The following is a 21,053-nucleotide window of genomic DNA, read 5'->3' as shown; positions in this document are numbered from 1 at the left end:
TACCTTAGCAAGTTGTCCAAACCCAGGCTCTCTCCTTGCTAAGCACAAGCTATGACCAAAGTTTGGCTTAGCCCAATGCAGCACAGAAATAAAAATTAACCAGGGGAGAGCAAAGTGTCTGTGAATGCCTCTCTAGGAGCCTGCATGTTTGCATGTTCCCTTTAAACCACAGTTTGGCTTTCATGTTGTTCAAAGACATCCATTGTAGCCTAGTACAGGGGTAGTCAACCTTTTTATCTACCGCCCACTAATGCATCTTTCTTGATGGTAAAATTTCTTTACTGCCCACCAGTGCTCGATGGAAGGAGGATTCAGCTTGTGCCATAAAACTCCCTACCGCCCACCTAGAATCCTGAAACGCCTACTAGTGGGCAGTAGGAACCAGGTTGACAACCCCTGGCCTAGTAGCATAAGAAAGGGTCTTGAATGTTCAAAATCATTTTTTCTCAGCTTAACTTGATGGGATAATAACAATAGTTATTATTTATTGTACCCTGGCTATCTGACTGCATTGCCACAGCCACTCTTGGTGGCTTCCAACATAATATACAGAAAACAACAACAACCCAACAGAACATCACACATTAAAAGTGGCCCAGTATAGGGATTTGAAATCCAGGGACCAGGTTGACATTTATTTTTTAGTTGTGGCTTTTGAGTCTGGCAGTCACATGCTCCCCCCCCCCCCTGTGATGTATTTGAGCTTATCTTCACATAACTATTAGAATCCCAGGATCTTAGTATGGCTGTATGCTGATCCCTTCCTTCCCAACCATTGGCAATAAAAATGTCACTGAAGTTTTATGCATTAATGCATTGCATACTGCCGGGCTTGAACTCTAGTAGTGGAATTACACCTGTGAGGTTTTTGTTTTGTTTTTGTTTTTTTAAATGTCTCTTACTCACTGCTCTTAACCTTACTTGATGGCACATTTCCGTTATGCTTTTGATATATGATGTGTACAACCAATTTTACTAATAAAAAACCCTGTGTTAGCCAAAAAGGATTTGGAAGACTTTTGTACACCATCAGTCAATATATTTCTTAACATGATTTGTTAGCTTGAATTCCTGTTAGCGTATAACAGCTGGATTGAAACTATATTGAAGTATTCTTTAACACACATATTAAAGGTTACCTGTATTTTATCACCATGAGGCAAATAGAAGCTTTGGGGGTGATTTAAAGCGGGAAAATACATAGGAAAGGGTTGAATGTCTCCTTTTCCCAGCAGTACAGTACTGATCCAGTACTGTTGCTGTTGTTTTTTTAAATTAATTAAAAACAAATTGATAAGAGATCGTGTTCACGGATCTTCTATGTCATTTTTAGTTTGGCCTTTAGTACAAGCCAGGTAAGTGGCATGTTGAAACATATTACAGATTGACTACTTTCCTGCAGGCTGTGATTTGTCAGTGTCTGATCAGGAGAACAGTGGTAGAGCATAGACAAAAGCGCATTGAGTGATGAACAGTTGCTTCCTGCTCAAGTGTCTCATTTTTGAAAAGAAAATGCAGCCATTGGACATACAGCTTCCTTTGTAAGATAGTTAACAGACTTCATTTGCCTGACTGCCAATTTGCTTTTGAAAAATCCATCCCTTGATTTCTGCAATGACTGTCACTACATTTTACCTCATTTCCCATCCAGTAATTTGCTGTCTAATCCATTTAACTGCAACTGCCACTTGGCATGGTTGGGGAAATGGTTAAGGAAGAGGAGGATCGTCAGTGGAAATCCACGTTGCCAGAAACCATTTTTCTTGAAGGAAATTCCAATTCAGGATGTGGCTACACAGGACTTTACATGTGACGGTAAGAACAGTTTCTAGAAACAGAATAACCAGGCCCTGGTGCAGTTTGTGGTGAAATCTGTACTATTAACTATATCTTAAGTAGCTTGAAAGACCTGACCTGTCAGTAGGAGAACATTGCTATCTCGGTGCCTAATGCATCCAGAAATTTGGTTTTGGCAATATAATTCAAAATCCTTCCATCTTAGGCACCTCATTTTTTCACATTAATAGATAAACATGCTCTTACCTCTCCCCTTCAAATATATTGCCTGGTGGAATTTTTCTTGAACTTACATCCTCATATGGACTAGTCTTCCCCAGGAAATAACTGCTTTTGAACTGGACACCTATATGAATTTTAAGATGTTTCATGGCACTACATATCGGCACTTTAAAACTGAGCATCTAGAAATAATAATAATAATACACCCATCTGTCTGGGTTTCCCCAGCCACTCTGGGTGGCTTACAGCATATCTAAAACATAATAAAACATCAATCATTAAAAACTTCCCAATACAGAAATAACCAAAATACAACTTCTAGGTTTTGGAATTCCTAATGTTCAAGTTGTGGGGGTTTTTTTTGGGGGGGGTGTTTTAAAAATGCTTAAAAATAAGACCAATTCTCATGAAGCTTAGTAAGGGTAAATTTAGATCCTGTTGCATAGGGGAGAGCCTTAGGGCCCTCCCAGTGGGTTATCTGGAACCAGCATTTACAACTCCTCATTTGTCTGCATTAATGTTACTTTATCAATGGAAATTATCTGTTTTATAGTCATAATGTAAGCTATTTCTTGTACCTGATCCTATCCAGTTTGAAATTCATGTTCAAATAGAAGGTACTTCTGTACTAGTAGTGTTGAGAGGACAGGAAAAATCTGATGAATTTGGTCTCCCATGTGCATGCCTAAAAGCAGTTAAAATCACCAGAGGCTATATTTTTTGTTACAATGTTCAGTACAACCTTGTTTGAATTACAGAACATTCCAATTTTTATAGGCCCAATTGAATATATATGCTACAAAATATCTCTAGACATGTGTTTGGATACCACAGTTTGTTTTTCCCCTGATGCTTTGTGAAGCCACATACTAGTTTGGGTAGAAGTCCATGCTTTAATGTTCTTAATTTCAAAGGCTTAATTTTGTAACACTAGCCTCCTGCTCTCTAGTTGTGAGGTTTAATCTGTTTTATAAACTCTGTCTTATAGAAATCATCACCCATGCTGGAAATACTAGATATTTTTATGCATGTGTAGATGGATCTCTAATTATTGTGGATGATTAGCTCATTTTGTTCCTTTATTTTTCATTGCACTTGTCAAAAACAAAAATCCTTATAATTTTTTTAAAAAGGAATGTGACATACTTAGAGTCTTCTCTTTAACAAATAAATATTATCCATACCAAGCTGCACGTGATATTGTAAAGCACTTAGTTTTCACCAAAATAATATACAGGAAAGACAGTTATTTCAGATTGGTTCATAGCTGCATATTCATCAATATATTGTATCATCAAATAGTCCACCACAAATAGAATTTTCATGTTATCTTGTCGTCCAGTACCGGAGGAGGAAAAAACTTAAACATGTAGCAGAGTTTCTAAAAAAACAGACCAGAGGCAATTGTATTCCATTCAGCAGAGCTTTATTGGTACTGAAGGCAAATGAGCATAAATGGTCACAAATCCAGTACATTCAGGATTGGCACAGTCCATAAAAATACAGTTGCAGCAAAAAACAATAAAACTTACAGACTTATAAGACTAAACCCTGTCACTACAGCATACAAATATAGAACACTAAAACAGACAGAAAACAGAAAGTGAGTGAGACCCAGACTCCTCCTGGTCTTAGTATTATAGTCAACTTGACCTTGACAGAAAGGATAACAAAACCAGTTTAAACCAGCTGTATGCAGCTTCCCAGAAAAGTAACCCAAACATCAGAAACCTTCTTCCTGTTTCTCTCACATAGAAATAAACCTTCTTTCACAAAGAGAAAAAACCTTCTAGAACCCTTTTGAACTAATCGGAATAGGAAAGATCTCTACACATCAGATCAATACTTTCTGTACTAAGAAATGAAAACTGACATATCTCAGATCACATTAAATGCTTTTTTCAAAGTAACACATTTAGCTGCCAATCATGAAGAATACAGTAATTAAATAGACAAATAGAGTGACAAAAATGTGTGTGTGAACCAGGCCTCAGCAATGTAACTAAGGGTGAATCCAACTTGTGCCCTTATAGGCACAGAAGGACTTTTGATCCAGCATAGGCATCTGCTTATGGAAGAAGAAATATATAAAACTGCACTTGGCATGAAATGTTGCCTGAGCAAGCTTGCATTTATTCCCCATATAGTGTTCAGAAGACACTTAAAATTTTACTCAGTTATTTATGATTACTAGCGAGATATCCAGGGACATCTTAGCCATAGAGGCTAGTGGTGCAGGGCGCCACGGCACCAAGTTCTGGAGGGCACCATGGAAGAGGCGGAGGCTGGATATGGCGCCTCCTGGCATCAGCTTGCTGCCCTTGCCCACCTCTGCCATGCCATGCCACACCCGGAGCCTCCTCCCTGCTTGAGAAGCTGCCCTCTAGTTGCTGCCCACCTGGAGGGAAACGTGGGGGTGGGGGGCTCCAGGGGGATCCTTGCACCACAGTGCCAGATATGCTAAGACGGCCCTGTAGATATCACAGTTTTATAAGAGGTGAGCTGTTATTTTAGAAGTGAATGATCTCAGGTTCCTGTCATCTCTTTCTGACCTTACCTTTTTGCACTTTTCTCTCTCTCTTCATAGGTAATACTGAAAGCAGCTGTCATTTTTCTCCCCGTTGTCCAGAACAATGCACTTGTGTGGATTCAGTAGTTCGCTGCAGTAACAAAGGGTTACGTTTCCTGCCTAAAGGTGTCCCCAAAGATGTGACAGAACTGTAAGCCATATTTTCAAGAATTTCATGAACAAATATAAATTTCATGTCAATATAAATTAAATTGCCTGGGATGGGCAGCCTTCAGAAGGGCAGTTTTTTAAAAGACTAAAACACTGAGGCCCACCAACCAGCGCCAGATTCAAAATAGTGGCTCAGAGTATGGGTATAAATTTCAATATGAGCTACTGAAGTTCAAGTATTTGGATAGAAAATTATCAAAGTTTGGGATTGGGACTGTTGTTTTGCCTTTCAGTCTCCCAAGTTCTTTATAGCATAGTTTTGCATTTTATTTTAAGTGTGGTGGTTACAGATTTATTTTTTTTAATGCCTCATTAGGAATGAAAGACATCTAGAATGGTGTAGTTTTGACAGCTAGGTCTTTTGCTACCTTCTTGTTCTTTCTGAATATATCAGGTGAAATTAACAAGTTAAATATTGAATGTTCTGTGCCGCTTTTTCAGCAGGAAGGGAGCATGTTCACAATTGCCCACTTGAATGAGCTATTGAAAATGTATTCCCAACATAATCATTTGTAGGCTAATTATCCCTGCTGGTTGACATTTTTTAAAAAAGAAGAAGAAGAGAAACATTTGAAAGTAAAATGGGATTATTTACTCTGATGCTAATAAAATTGTTAAAATAACAGGCAATTAGATTAAATTATAAAGTAGATTTGCAAGAGGTGAGGGCAGCTTCTTGTTTGTATCTCATTTTAGAATGTGGTTTTCTGTGGAAAGGCACTAAAAAGGGGAAATTGGCAGCCAAGTGGTAGACGTTTTCCCTGTTAGTTTCTCCATGTGAACATGTTTAGAATTCAAAATTGCTTGAAATATGTGATTTATTGGTTCTGTGGTATGTGAGGTGAGTTAGTGTCTGCAGAATATATCACTGAAATGTGAGGAATACCTTTTCAACATGTGAACTGCATGAAGTGTCATCTTCACTGCATTGGTGGAAGGCAGGAAATATCAGAGGCTCTGTTGTTTTACTCCTAAGGCTGCCAAGACTATCATAGACCACATGGGTGCAACTCAGTTTCAGGTTTATCTATAGGTTAAGTAGGCTGAAGCATAGGGCCTCTAAATCTAGAGGGCCTCACCAGCCTGCCCACTCCCCAGTGCCGCAGTTTCCCCTCTCCCAAAATTTCAAACCCAAGACTTCATGCAAGGGCAGGGCAACTCAGGCCCAGCAACTATGAGACTCAGGGCTAGCCAGTGGGGCTCAATTTGAAGAAGTGGGGCCCAACTTTAGTTGTTGTTTTTTTTGTGTGGAGTCCCAGTTCACAGCCAAAGTCTGCAAAATCTTATAGATATAAATAAAATCCATATAGATTGCCCTGGTGCAGGGGCCCCCTTAGGAGCAGCATGTGGGGCCCAATTTGGCCCAATTGCTCCAATTGCCTTAAGGCCAGCCCTGATGAGACTGTGCAGCCCAAGCTCTGCACCTTCTAGGTCACTGGTGTCACTATTCAGAGTACAGACTCAAGGACTTGTTATGGAAATGAAGGGAGGCCCACTTATTAGAAATCAGTTTTGTCACCTCTCACCCCCCCCCCCAAACCCTGAGACAATGAGCCCAGCCAACTTTTATTCACAGTGGCATAAGCACTACATTACAGCATGGCCATAAACCTGTATATTCAACCTGTATATTCAATACTGTTTGTAATGAAGTGAGAGCAGTAATTTACTTGCTTGAATTAACAAATAAGAAAGTTTTGAGAATTTTAATTCTAAATTAAAATTGATTACTTAATTGAGAAGGGGATTGTAACAAAAACACTGGTATCTGGTGGGCAATCTCATCCTTTATTTCCACACTGTGTCTGCAGACCAAATCACCTGTCAGAAGAGTTATGAGATTCAGGTGAGGGTCAGATGCCTTGTCAATCCCAGCAGGTATATAAGAGGACAACCGCCCCCTGGCCAAGCCTTCGCCCGAATTTTAAATACACGTCATCATCCTTGGCTTCACTCAATTTTGTTTATAATACTCTTCCATTTTCTTCTAGCCAAGAGGGTGGGGGATGGGGAAGGGCCTCACAAGTGGAGTAGCCTAGAGCCGCTCTTCATCTAAATCCAGCCCTGTTGCAATTGCTACCAGTGGAATGTCAAAACAACTAATTCTTATTCCAGTTAAACCTAAGGGAAATTTTATTGAATTTCCCATATTATATAAGTTGGGAAGCTGTAGTTTGGAACCCAGTAATCCAACATGTGGCCTTTTTTGGTGGCCCTGGCAGGGAAGAGGAAGCAGCTCCTGGGGCAGGGACTGAAATGAAACTGTCAATATCATAATGCAGTTATATAAATGAAGCTAAGTGTTTGAAGATTCAAGACAAACTAAAGAAAGTATTCCTTCACATAGCGCATAGTTAAACTATGGAATTCAGTCCCACAAGATGTAGAAATGGCCACCAGTTTGGATGGCTTTAAAAGAGGATTAGACAAATTGATGAAGGATAAGGCTATCAGCGGCTCTAGGCCATGATACCTGTGCCCTGCCTCCACCACTGGAACAAGTTTTATTTTGAACACCAGTTGCTAGGAATGGGCCTGGGGGGGTGCTGCTTGCAGGCTTGTCATGAGCACCTGGTTGACCACTGGCAGAGCTCTCCTTATGCTCTTAGAAGTCCTTAAAAGTCATTTGGGTTTTTGAGTCCTAGGGATCAGTACTGTGTGGGGAGGTGGGGGAGTTTGCACACTTTTACTGCCATAGAGACCAGTGAATCTAATTTCATTTTCATGTTTTTATTTTCTATATTAGAAAATTGTGCTCAGGAAGTCACTTTTAAATTTAGTTAGTTTATTCCCACTTCCTGCATAGAGTCATACTTGTGTTTTAAGATGTCAGAAGATAATACATGTGTTGACCAGTGAAAGATGTGCAAGCTCCCAATATGCCTTTGGATGCTTTCCATCTCTGTCCAAAATAATGCACCAACATTCCATTGTCTTTTTTTTTTTTTTTTGAGAGAGAGAGAGAGAGAGAGAGAGAGAGAGAGAGAGAGAGAGGTGTAACTTCCATGATATGTCTCATGAAAGCAATGCTGGAAGTGGTTTTGCTAGCAGCATTTGTCACAAAATAAGAAAGGACTGAGCTTCATACTTCATTCTGCAAATGGTACTTTCTTAAACAGGGTCTGTATCTAATATTCTAGCTCTTTCTCCTCCATCTTAAACTTCTGAGTTGTAACTAATATTGATATGTGGATAGCATGCTTATGCCGATAGCTGATGCAGTGTTTTAGAGAGTTTCTCTGGCATCCCATCTGTCTTTCTCTCTGACTGGCTTGATCTGGCATTCTGACATAGTTCCAATAATAAAGGGGAGGATTTATTTAGTAGCATATTAATGAATGCTGTGGAGCCTTGCATTTATAAACTTCCATTTGCCAAGATAAAATCGCATCCGCTGTGTGACAAACATGTTCAGCTGAAATGCTTTTTATTAAAATGTAATCATGCATGTTTATACATTACATTTTAATAAAAAGCCTGCCATACATCTAACAAGACCTAGTAAATTAGAGCTGTATATAAAGTTCCAGAATATCCATACAACAGGAAATCTTTTACTGCAACAGGTCCTAAATAATGTTACACTGAAATGGATACACAGACAGATGGAAAATTTCATTCTGCAGCAGGTAGAGTTTCACCATAGCAAAATGCTAAAGTAATACTTAAAATAGTACTCTTTCTCCAGCAGTAGTGAACTGAGGGCAGATCTACACCATACATTTAAAGCACATGCAATGCACATTTAAAGCACATTACTTCCCCCCAAAGTGGGGGATGTAGTTTCACCCTCTCACAGAAGTTGCAAGATGCAGTTCCCATGATTCTTTGGGAGAACCCATATGCTTCAAATTTATGCTGAATATGCTTTAAATGAATGTTGTGGATCAGCTGCCTACCCCCCCCCCAATGAATTTGTGTACCCAGGACAATGTAGTAACACATCACATTTTTCCCTATAGATACACATGCTGAAATTCTGTATCCTAGGTCTAGTTGAATTCCCAGAGGAATTTCTTTTGAATCCTTTTTGCATCCATATAGTTAGGTCCGGCACATTCAGAAAAGAAAACTGAGCAGCTTACAGCATTACTAGAAACTGAGTGCTGACTGATGCTGCAGTATTCTGTCATTACTGCTGATGAAAGTCATAAGTGTGAAGCTGAATGGATGCTAGAGAAATCACTTTGTAGATTTAGAGACCTGTACTGTCTGGATAATAGCTGCTATTTATATACTACCTGTTAATTTGAAATTGAGAGAATTTTCTCTTTAACATCAATGGCAACCAAACAATTCAACAGAAATATTGCATGGCCCTGTATTGGTTTCCATTAAAATAAAACTGCACCTCGCATAGCACACTGTGGTTGAAAAACTTTTTCATTATAGTGTTTTCATTATTCTCTCAAATGATTATCTGTTTCAGGGGTGAGCAACCTTTTTCAGCTGTGGGCCGGTCCACCGTCCCTCAGCCCTTGTGGGGGGGCTGGACTATATTTTTTTGGGGGGGGGGATGAACGAATTCCTATGCCCCACAAATAACCCAGAGATGCATTTTAAATAAAAGGACACATTCTACTCATGTAAAAACACGCTGATTCCCGGACCATCCGCGGGCCAGATTGAGAAGGCAATTGGTCCACATCCGGCTTTCAGGCCATAGGTTGCCTGCTGCTGATCTATTTTAATGGTCACTGCATTAAAATATGTAAGCTGCATTTCCCGAACAGCAATATCAAATGGTCAGCTCTATCAAGCAATGGATAGAGTAATGAAATTCTCACAGGTTTCAGAAAATTGGCTTCACAATAAGCAACAATGATGAAAATTGGCACTGGAATCCTTGTTTCTCCTGAGGTTGCTGTACACTTGCTGTATGCAATTATTTCAAAAATAACAACTTAATTTAGATTGATGAAATTGCAACTTTTACCCAAATGTGTGTAAATTTCAGTGGCTCAGTTTGCATGTCACAGTAAGCAAGACAAATTGTTATTTAGGCAATATACTGTATAATCTAAAGGTGAGCTGAACTGGGTCAGGGGAGATTTTCACGAACATTTTTGTTCTTCTCAAAAAAGCACCTCTCTAATTTGCAATTACTTTTTAAGGGCACTCAGTAGGACATTTTCAGCTGGTAAAAAGAGGACAAGTCCCCTTTTCCTTGGCAACTAAACCAGTGCTCCCTGTTTTTCTGTGCTGCACTTTGGCAATGAAACCTTCTCAGTGCCATGTGGCAAATTAGGAACTGTTGGAATGCACACCTGACTGCAGATCTGCATTATACTGCTCTCAATGGGAAGCATGATTTAATGCACTTTCCAGTGTGCATTCTGGCATAACTAAGAGCTATATCATAGCTTCAGAGTAAGGCAGTGCCCTCAGTGATGCCAACGCATAGCCGTATCTGATTGGCTCTGAGACATCGTTACTCATTGAATGGTCCTAATTTGCTGTGATCATGAAGGGAAAAGAAACCCTATTAAAATTTTAAAGTGCTGCTGAAGGTGCAGTAGATCAGCTATGAACAAGCTTGAAAAGAGCAAAGTGAAGAGGCTTGGGGCATCATTCTTACACCCTTCAAAAACATACAATTCCCTTAAATGTGTTGGAGGGCAAAAATTTGGCACTGCCAGATCATGTGTATAATCACATGAAAAATGTAATTGCCTGTTCCCACTTATGTTTTCGAGGCACCCATTTACAATAATTTATTTTGTAAAATTTAAATACAGATTTAATAATATCTGACTTTGCATTTAAATCTTAAATATTGCTGCCTCAGTTATTATCAGTCATTGTGTATTCATTTTACATTTTTACTAAGCAGTTAAAGTAAATGGTTGTATGGATTAACACAGCTAGACTGAGTCAGCTTCTGATGTGTTATTGAAATATTGCCTGCATGAGCAGTTTGCAGTCAGAGGGCAGAAATAATTCTAATGAGGTCAATTTGCATTTGGAGTTCTTTTTAGTAGCTTTAATTAAGCACAACCTTATAGCAAGGACATAAGCGATCCTCCCCCTTCTTTGTTAATGTGCTCTCTAGAAGAGGTAAATGAGTTTATTTCAGGTTTCTGGAAAAGATTGTTTTTGTAGTCACTAATTTTCTTTTAAAAAAAGCAAGCAGTAGTATTTTCCTGTAAGCTCACTGATTTACGATAGAAGAAAAGGGATATTCAAGCAAGCCACTCCATCAATACATCTAATATTTACTTACTCCAGTATTTACTTACTCCAGTATTACTCCTAGTACCCTTTCTTTTAGAGATACACTCTTTTACTTTACTTTCAAATCCTTTTACAAACTAAACGAGGGCAAAAAAACCCTAGCAAACTGCGACTTTTAACACATATAAACTGGTGGGGTTTCTGTTGAACTAACTCCACCACTGCCTATTAGAATAGAGATTCCCAAACTCTGATCTATTGACCACCAGTCATCCACAAGCTTCGTTCAGTGTCTGTGGCTTTCCATTGCATGGGAAGTTAGTGCTGATTTTAAAATATGTACGGTATTTATTACTTCTTTTATTTCTTATATTGCATTTTATTGTATTACGATTTAAATTCTATGGAATCACAATTGCCACACTAGACAGAAAATTTGGTCTTCCAAGAGCCTCAGCAAATTTCAGATGGTCTGTGGTAGCAAAGATTTGAGGCTACTGCTACTACAGTGGTACCTCTACTTACGTTCACCTCCGGTTATGTACCTTTCGGGATACGTACGTGGCTAACCCGGAAGTATTTTTCCGGGTTTTGCCGTGCTCGCATGTGCAGAAGCGCTCTACACGCCACACGCATGTGCAGAAGCGGCACCTCCGGATAAACACACCTTGGGATCTGACCGGAGCTCTAAAATGAATCCTGTGCACAAACGGAGGTACCACTGTACTTCCATTACTTACTATAATCTCAGCTTTGAACCTAGGCAGTTTAGATTTCTCCTTTTCTCCTGGGCTTCCTGGTAGCCCACTAAGAATTGCCTAATTATTGGGTTGTATCTTTCCCCAAATATTACATGTCACAAGTTTGTTTCCTTAACAAAACATATACTGGCACTGCTCTCTATGTGTGCTTTTTTGTTCTAAAAAATAAAATTAACGTTGTGGAGTCTGGTGCATCCCAATAGCTTTTATTTTTACATTGCTTTAAAAAAACCCTATTTTTTATGTTAAACTAGACTAATTTTGATGTCACATTATATCTTTATTACCAGCCAGGATTTTGAAGGGGTCCATAGGACACAAACTGCAAATTGATGCTGTCAAAACAAATAATGTGTGTTTGGCAGAGGTAGTACAAAACTGTTTTAACTTGACATGTTCCAGAAAGACGCTGGAAAAAGAAGTTTTAAAAGAACCCAAATGGTCTTCTATAGATACAAGCCCCCCGCCCCAATCACTGCAATATAACAATAGAATTTTGGCTTTGCTTTCACATACACTGACATAGACATCTAATTCGATATTGACTATCACTATGCAGAAATAGGCTTTTGGATAAGCAGTGGTTGAAATCATGCAACTGGATGCATATTTGTATCAGTATACACATCGTGACCCTATTGAACTGGCTGGAAACATATTTTGGTGTAGTTGGGAATTCACCACCATCATTTACAATTAAACCTGCTTAAAGTATTTAACATAAACTCACAATTATGATGGTTTCTGGTTGGACATTCGCAGATGTAGCCTATAACTATTTTCAATATATATTGCTTTCAGATATCTGGAAGGAAACCATTTACCTGCTGTGCCAAAGGAACTCTCCCTGTTCAGACACTTGACACTAATGTAAGTATCTCAGAATTTGGAACCGGCCCTTCCTTTCCAGTGCTTTTTCCCTAGGAAAAAAATGGTGCTGGTGCTACCTACCATTGAGTAGTGCCATAAAAAAGCACTGTTCCTTTCTATCATGTTGGGGCATCTTATGTGTTGCTGTACAGCAATATATTACCATAACGACTTATGGTACCAGGAGTTCCCAAACATTATTTATTAAATTTCTATACTGCCCTTGATCTGAAGATCTCAGGGTGGTTCACAACAGAAATACATGTGAGCAGCATGGCATCCATGATGGCTTTCACTGGTGCCCCTGGGCAGTTGCTCTGGATCTCCATTTAAAAATAAAGTCAGTCTCTAGGTGTTATGGACTGAGTTGAATAGGATCCAAAATGCAGCAGTCTGATTGGTCCTAGAACAATAGCATCCAGAATGCAGCAGTCTGATTGGTCCTAGAACAATAGGATCCAGAATGCAGCAGTCTGATTGGTCCACAGGAGCCACCCAATCCAGTTCCAGGTGGAAGTGAATCCGCAACCTGATTGGCCTACAGGAGAATCCCAGAATTAGCCAATCATGTGGGGCCCATTGTGTAAATAATGTAGACATTCTGAGGGAACTTCCATTCCTCCTCACCACTATGAGCTGAATAAAGAGCATGAAATCCACTCTCGACTCCAAGTATATTTCACTAGTCATCTTAGAAACTTATGTGGCCACCTTGTATATTTTTCCTGGTACTAAGGAATGCTCCCTGTTGCTATTAGGCAGCAGATATATTGGTAAGTGCATATAAAATCAATATTGTATGATCTCCACACTCGAGACCAGTAGAACTACCCCTGGGTAGGCTGACTTCCCAAGATAAACAAAAAATTATCAGGGGTCTCTAATTTTGTGTTATGCCACACTGCCCATTACAACCTCAATACAACTTGCTGTAAATTCAAAGCATTCTCACTGGTCCAAAAAGGTTGGCAATCTCTGCACCAGGCACATGGAGGAGTTGCCAGCGTAACTTTGTTTGAAATTTCAATAATAAAATTTTCTACTTTTTACAGTATTTGGTTTGGTTTTCTTACAGCATTACATTCTTAGATAATTGGTCCTTGTTGATTTATTTGCTTTGAAACAACTTGAACTTTGACCTAACTTTAAGAAAAGACTTATTTTCATTGCATCAATGACCTTTATTTTGTGTATTTTTCTTCAGTGACTTAAGCAACAACAGCATCAGCATGCTGGCCAATTACACCTTCAGTAATATGACACAGCTATCAACACTGTGAGTACTTAGTAGTTCTGGCATACACTGTAATTGCTGTTCAGTGTGAGATCAGTTGCATTAACTAAGCATTTAATGTTTCTAAGTTAATGAATTCTGATTTCTGTTCTGCTTTTGCTTCAGTGAATCAATGACGAAGTAATGCAACCTGTGTTGTTTTATTATTCCAGGATCCTGAGCTACAACAAGCTGAAGTGTATCCCAGTCCATGCGTTCAATGGGCTTAAGTCTCTCAGGGTGTTGTAAGTATTGCTTGTTCACTGTGGCTGGGTTATAGTTTAAGAGGCTGCAGGTAACAGCAAGATTTTTAACGAGCAGATGGCTTTCACTTGAGTCACCACATCACGCTCATTTCCAGACAATTAGTTCCAATTTACTTGCACTGAGATGTAAAATAGCCTGTAACCACTGTTCAAGGGGGATGTTGGACTTTTGTGTAGAGAGCGAGATCGTTTTGAGCTTCCAGGTGATTATTAATTTTGAAGATGCTTGAAATGCAGACTGGCCCAATGCTCAGGGATAATGAGAGCTGAGGTCTGGCAACGTCTGAATGGCCACAGGTCCCCAACCCCTGTATTAAAATATACATGTTCTTATGCAGTATGGCAGAGGCTGATATCTAGCATTGCCAGAAGACCAGTCTAGAATCAGGTGCAAGGATTTTGAACCTATAAGTTTCTTTTTCTCTTCTTGGCTGGCTCCAGTACAGTTTTGTATGTACCTGTTCTAGGAATAGAGAAGGGACTATAGGAAATAGATGATTCATATTTGCAGTAGCTGCTCTTATTTTCTGCAAGGAGCTTCATCACTGCCAAGTAATAAATGGAGCATAAACTTCCAGAAGCACATGAGATGCACTTCCTACATGTTTCTTAAAGCTTCCTTTCTCCTTCTTTCTGGCACACCAGGCAATGTGCCACTCTGAGATATTCATAGGCATTGTTGGGGACATGTGAAAGGAGACAAGGGTGAGTTGCAGGTCAGTTGAAGATTGTGTACAGCAGGATGAAAGCAGTAATCTGCCTGCTGATGAGGCAATATGTTGGTCTGTTTTGTTGAGGGCAAACTTCACACACAGTGAATTTCTGTACATTAGCAGGTGACTCTTTTTCTCATCATTTGAGAAATGCTATGAAGTCTTGACTAGTATATTATTTGTATATCAAGGTTCTCAATTCTAGGATATAGTAGCATATGATAACCTTTTTATATGCAATTGTGCAAATGTTAAGTTATGAGCAAATCAAAATTATCTATATTTTTTCAGGACATGGCAGAAAACTGGTACAAACTCAGGCCCAGTTTTATAAATGCAGATACTGGCTTGCTTAGAAGACTTGCTTCATCATATCTTGGAACAGGCATTTGCTCTAAGAGAAACAGGAGTGGGAAGAGGCTTTTGCTCTAAGAGAAATAGGAGTGAGAAAAAGGGTGGGAGCTCTTCCACATCTGTGCAAAAGTGAAATGACGCATGAATGAGTGTCTCTCTTTCTGAGTTCTGTGCATTTGGAAGCCTCCAGAATGATTTGATTTATTATAGTCTACAAAACTCTGGTGTCAGCAACAACCCTCGCCACATGTCATCTACATTGTTATTAAAAATCAATTCTCCTGGGGGCGGGGAAGTGCTTCTGAGCGACAGTGTGCAATCTGTTAGTGTCATTTATTTATTATAAGGATTCCCAAGAGAACCTCAGTGAGAAATAATCAGCAAAAGCATTTCCAGGTTTCTTTCTAGAAAGGATACATAGCTCATTGTCTGGGTTTGATGTGCAGGTAAAGAGTCCCTTTCATGCATGAGCCACTCCTTTCCTAATTGTTTTGTTTGCCAGAAATTTGCTCTATCAATATTAAAAAGGGAAACTATCTTATCAATCAAAATACATGCCTAATTCTGAATTTAGTTATAGGTATTGCAGTGGTAGCCTTGTCCTGTAGCTCAGAGGCTGGGTTCCTCTTAACACATCTTCATATGTTTGTTTTTTAGGAGTATGCTTAAGTTTCTAAAAAAAAAAAACTTAATAGTGTGAGTGTACAAAGAGATGTTAGATAAGACTTGTTATGCAGGTACAATCATAACAATGTATCTCCTTATTGTGTGTACACTTTGGACACATCCACATTTAATGTGGATTTAGCGCTGTGTGATCAAGCTGGAATAGATTCAACTAAGCCTGAGCCATTTAAGCTTTATGGGATCAAAACCAGCTATTTGAATTGGGCCCAGAAACTAATTGGCAGCCAGTGCGATCAGGCCAGGACTGGTTTTATATGCTTAAACCGTCTTACCCAAGAGAGCAACTTGGCTGTTGAATTTTGCACTAGCTGAAGTTTCCAAACCATCTTCAGAGGCAGCCCCACGTATAATGCAATGCAGTGATTGTTGTATTTGTTTGAACTGTTTGGAATACTCTCACAGTACAGTGCCTGTTTCAAACATTATTGAGCTAGAGTGTACCAATAATTATAATATTGATTGTGTTAAAATGGTATTAATAATGGACTACATTTGCTACAGCTCTTTACTCCTGACAGAATGGCCCACAGTTAAAAACAGAAACACAGAATCACAGGATAATATATTTATCTCTTGCTCTTCTTGTTAAGAATAAAGTCCAAAATGTTAAACTAATATCTGCTTAAAACAGTCCGCAAGAGAAAGCCAAAAAAACAAAACAAATGTATGTAAATTCTGTGAATCAGCACAGAGATCATGTCACAGGATCATGTGGTTAAAGCTAATGTGTTCACACTTAACCATGTTTCAAGACAGTTTCAGTTAAGTGGTTATCCCAGTTAACTCTAAGTTTGGTAGATGCAAATGCTGGCATAATGATTAATTGCTCTTGCATCTAACAGTTGAAATTTGTGCTGCAGAATGGGAGGTGCAGAGAGACAGTCTGTGATATCCTGTATCTTGGTTTGATATAATATTGACAATTGGTTTTACAATCCAATTGTCCATATTGTATCTGCAACAGATTTGTTGATTAGAAATTAGAAATGGTAAGTTTTCCTGATGATACAAAGGTCTTGAAATAATTCCCCAGTTGGACAAAATCTCAGCTATTTTTATATTATGGAATGGGTGGATGTCACCACAGACCTTAACTTCCTTTCTGAAAGTACGTGTTTATAGTTTGCTCCATAACTCCTCCTTTAGTATTCACTGTTATATGAAATTGTATCCCTTTGCCCTCTTATGCAAGGCTTGATGAAAGAGTCTACAATCTATGAGTGATTTTTCCCTTGGTTTAAGTAAAAAAGCATCTTCCTCAAACCACCTTATCTTTAATTTGTGAAGGCAGCAAAATATGTTATTTCCTAAGTTATGTATTGAATATGTCACGAAAAGTGGTTAAAAACACCTGCACTTCTTAACATAATATTTGGTCGAGCTGCATTCTAACATTGTATTATTCCCTTCTCTCTTAGGACTCTTCATGGCAATGATATTTCCAGCGTTCCTGAAGGGTCTTTTAATGATCTTGTGTCACTTTCCCATCTGTAAGTACTGTTACCCTCAATAGAATAGTGACACTGTACAAATCATTTTGCTAAGTAGGATTTGCACAGCTATGTCACATTGCAGTTGCATTTATTATTACCAGCACTGAGCAAATTTCTACATTTGAAACATTAAGCAGTGACTGAGGCTAAACGACATTTTCACCAAGTTTTTAATACTTTAAAATACTGTGCACATTTTTAATGCAAGATTTTAATGCCAAAATGTCAGCAGAATATGAAAGGGATGAATTTGTCTAAACTGATAGCGTAGTCAAATTTACATTGTTCTAAAATTTCTGGCTCAAGTAAATTAGATCGTCAGAATCACTACCATGATCATAGGGTTTGGGTCTTTGGAATAGACTTTTTAATGCAGTATTTAGGAGGTTTCTGTAATATCAGCTCTTAATTAGCTCCTTCATCCAACCTCTACTGCAAATAATGAGTGTAAAGCTTGAAAGCCTTATTTTGGAATAATATATTCAAGGTCATTTCATTATTTTAGTTTAGCAGAACCATGTTTTATTAGTAGGAGTATATATTACCACACATAGGCTCCTATCATAAATATGTTTGGGTTTGTTATAATGTATTTTAACTGTAAATATTATGGCCTCATGCTGAATTGTCCAACTTGGAAAACTGCACTTGCCTTTTGAAATGATTAGAAGCATTTGAATCTACCAGATCATAATTGTAGGCAGCCAAATGTAAAGCATGTACATTGCAAATTTTTATTATCGTTTGGTTTGATTTGAAACCCACCTCATCCAAAATGCTTTGGGCAGCTCACAATATATTAAATAATAAAACATTTAATTGTCATTCTAACTACCTCATCCTACCTATTCCCTGGTCAGTAAAAGCCAACTGAACACAGCAAAACATCATACATTAAAAGCTTTGCTATACAGTGCTGCCTTCAGATGTCTACAGAAACTCATATAATTGACATCTGATGAGAGCTTTCCAAAGGGCGGGCACCACTACCAAGAAGGCCCTCTGCCTGGTTCTCTGTAACTTCATTTGTTACAATGACGGAACTGCCAAAAGGCCTCAGAGCTGAACCTCAGGGTCTGGACTTCAGTGTCTGTGGGAGGAGATGCTCATTTGGCTTTACAGAGCCGAAGCCATTTAGGACTTTAAAGGTATTGTTCTGGGGGAGTCATTTAGAAGTTTTACCTCTTTTTCTTGACTGGAACACACATTTACAGTATCTTAAGCCACCTCTTACTACAGCTCTTCTTCCTTTAGATGTCTCTTTGATCTCATTCTCCATCTCAAGATCTTTCTGAGCATTTGGGCAATTCATAAGTGTATGTTTGTGGAACTCCAGATACATGCTTGTTCAACAGCTCATATATAGTATGCCAAATTATTTTTCTTATGTGAGAATTTATAAATGGGGTACATTTGTCCCCTTTCAGGAAAGATTGCTGTTCCATTTACTTAATGTTGATGGATGAACCCCTGCCGGTAGTTCAACTCATGAACTCTCAGCATGAATTTGTCTAGGGCAGAATTGTTTCATCAGTCATGTCTCAGGAATTACATTAACAACATTAGTGGAATTTCATCTGTCAGTATTCCATCCGCTTTCCCCCAAAAAACATTTTTTGAGCATGAACTCCATTTTAAGAAATTGTTTTTGTTATCTCCAATGGAAAAAGTATCCATGTAGACTTAATTTTTGATCACTTTTGTATGTATAAATAATTTCTTAACTTTCTCTCTAGGGGATGAACCCATCATAATGTTTTTCCTCTGCAGGAACTATAGCTAAGCACTCCTGTGGAGTAAAAACTTTGTTAGAACCAGCATAATGCCACTGGGATCATACCCCTTAACCTTTAGATCGTTCTCCCAAAACATTCCACTTGAACTGCAAGAATTTATTCAGAGTTTCTGAGTCTGATCAATTCAAAGTTTCAATAAAGTAAAATCTTAAGTGGTCTTACAATGAAGTTTTTGGTAGAAGGCATAGAAGGGTATTGTAAAGTATTGGTTAAGGCCAATATGTCCCGTACAGAGAGATGAAAGCCATTGTGCTTTACAGGATGAGTTGACTGACCAGGTAGTAGGATGGTGAGGAGCAGTGAGAAACAAAATAGAGAGAGCTTGTGAAGAATTAACATGTTTTCTCCCCCTACGGTCGGTCGTGTGCTTCTGGGACTTAGTCAGTATCTTTAGATCCTCTGAGAGATACTCATGATTGGACCATGCAGTGAAAGAGTTAATTGCCACCTCTCTTTCCTGAATAACACCAAGGTCTTACTTTTCCCAAACCATAATGGGTTCCTAATGCAGAGTTAGGGAGGGAGGTTTTATGATTCCCCCACTTGCTGTGGATGGACATGGTTCTGCTTCATCTGCATTCAAATTAGCAGTGACTCTGAGTATGGTGGGCTTCTTTCTATCAAAATGAATGTGGTCAAGGCTGCCTTTAAGGCAGGCTAGGTTCTGATCTCCAAGTGTGAGCTGTTAATTCTCAAGGATGATGCCTGCTACGTTTAGGATATTATTAGTTATTCAGTCTCCTCCACAGCAGAAAGATGGGAATTTGTGTTGAAGCTGTGGAGCAGTAGTATACATGAGGAACGGTGGAAGAAAGAGAATTGATGCCTTGATGCTGAAACTGGCCAAATAACATATCAAGAGGCAGCATCAAGGACACAGATTAATGGCTGACCATCAGAAAGTGTTCTTTTAATCACATGTCCATAAAATGTTTTATTGTTTAAATATTTTGATAAAATGAGACAAATAGTTTTGTTGTTGTTGTTTAGTCGTTTAGTCGTGTCCGACTCTTCATGACCCCATGGACCAGAGCACGCCAGGTTTAAAATAGTTTTAGGGATTCTCTGAACAACTATTGGTTATATATGCGCCTGTATTTTAACCCACCTTAGGGCACTTGGTACCAACCCTTTGCATTGTGACTGCAACCTGCGCTGGCTTTCTGAATGGGTGAAGGCAGGCTACAAAGAGCCAGGAATCGCACGATGCAGCAGTCCAGATGACATGACAGACAGGCTGTTGCTTACAACACCAACCCACCACTTTCAATGCAAAGGTAGGTATAAGTGCTTAGTATGCAGTGTGCTCTGTTATATACCGGGCTTCTTACTACATCATAGGAAGCTGCCTTACCCGGATTTGGGAAGGTAGGATGAAGGCTCTAGGCTGCTGATGACCCCTCACACCACTTTCTGAAAGTCTGTGTAGTATGGCTGGAAAGAATAAATAAATTGAGAATGGGTTTCATCTGCTCTTCATCTATTTATTTCTTTTCCCCACACCACACAAAGCTGCAGTCACTAAGTTAATTACATATAAGTGTGAGTTACCTGTATTGTCTTTAGTTTAAATGCCCAAGGAAAATGGCTAAAAAATCCCTTCTAGATAAAACTGTTTCACCATGTTTTAACACAAAGAATTTGATTGCAAACATTTGGCTTTGGTTAAACATTTTCATCTCTCATGCGAAGGGTTTCACAAAGTTTTTGCTTTCTAAATTTTACTGATTAAACATTTTAATGCAAAATAAATTATCACTCATTATTGTTTGGCAGTGTATGACAAAGATATTACCGGCATTTTCGTTACTCATTAATGTAAAGCTCCTGAACCCCTCAGTCTTTGAAATCCTCTTGTTTCCATATTGGCAAACATGCAGAGCTATAGGCTGCCTCCTTAGCCATCA

General features: G+C 38.9%; 1 protein-coding gene across 2 annotated transcripts in view; it reads left to right on the top strand.

The window, feature by feature from the left end:
• The window catches only part of SLIT3 (slit guidance ligand 3), a 400,487-nt gene that overhangs the window by 315,053 nt on the left and 64,381 nt on the right, over positions 1–21,053 (top strand). For both annotated transcript variants that reach the window (XM_083718777.1, XM_083718776.1), the window contains exons 19-25: positions 1,652–1,815; positions 4,607–4,739; positions 12,496–12,564; positions 13,769–13,840; positions 14,011–14,082; positions 17,276–17,347; positions 20,260–20,423. In XM_083718777.1, coding sequence (XP_083574903.1) covers positions 1,652–1,815; positions 4,607–4,739; positions 12,496–12,564; positions 13,769–13,840; positions 14,011–14,082; positions 17,276–17,347; positions 20,260–20,423 — 746 coding nt within the window. The remainder of the gene's footprint in view (positions 1–1,651; positions 1,816–4,606; positions 4,740–12,495; positions 12,565–13,768; positions 13,841–14,010; positions 14,083–17,275; positions 17,348–20,259; positions 20,424–21,053) is intronic.

Source organism: Podarcis gaigeae (assembly GCF_964106915.1).
Source record: "Podarcis gaigeae genome assembly, chromosome: 2".
Taxonomy (NCBI): domain Eukaryota; kingdom Metazoa; phylum Chordata; class Lepidosauria; order Squamata; family Lacertidae; genus Podarcis; species Podarcis gaigeae.
The sequence above is the reverse complement of the archived record's forward strand: the minus strand, read 5'-3'. Positions and strand labels throughout refer to the sequence as shown.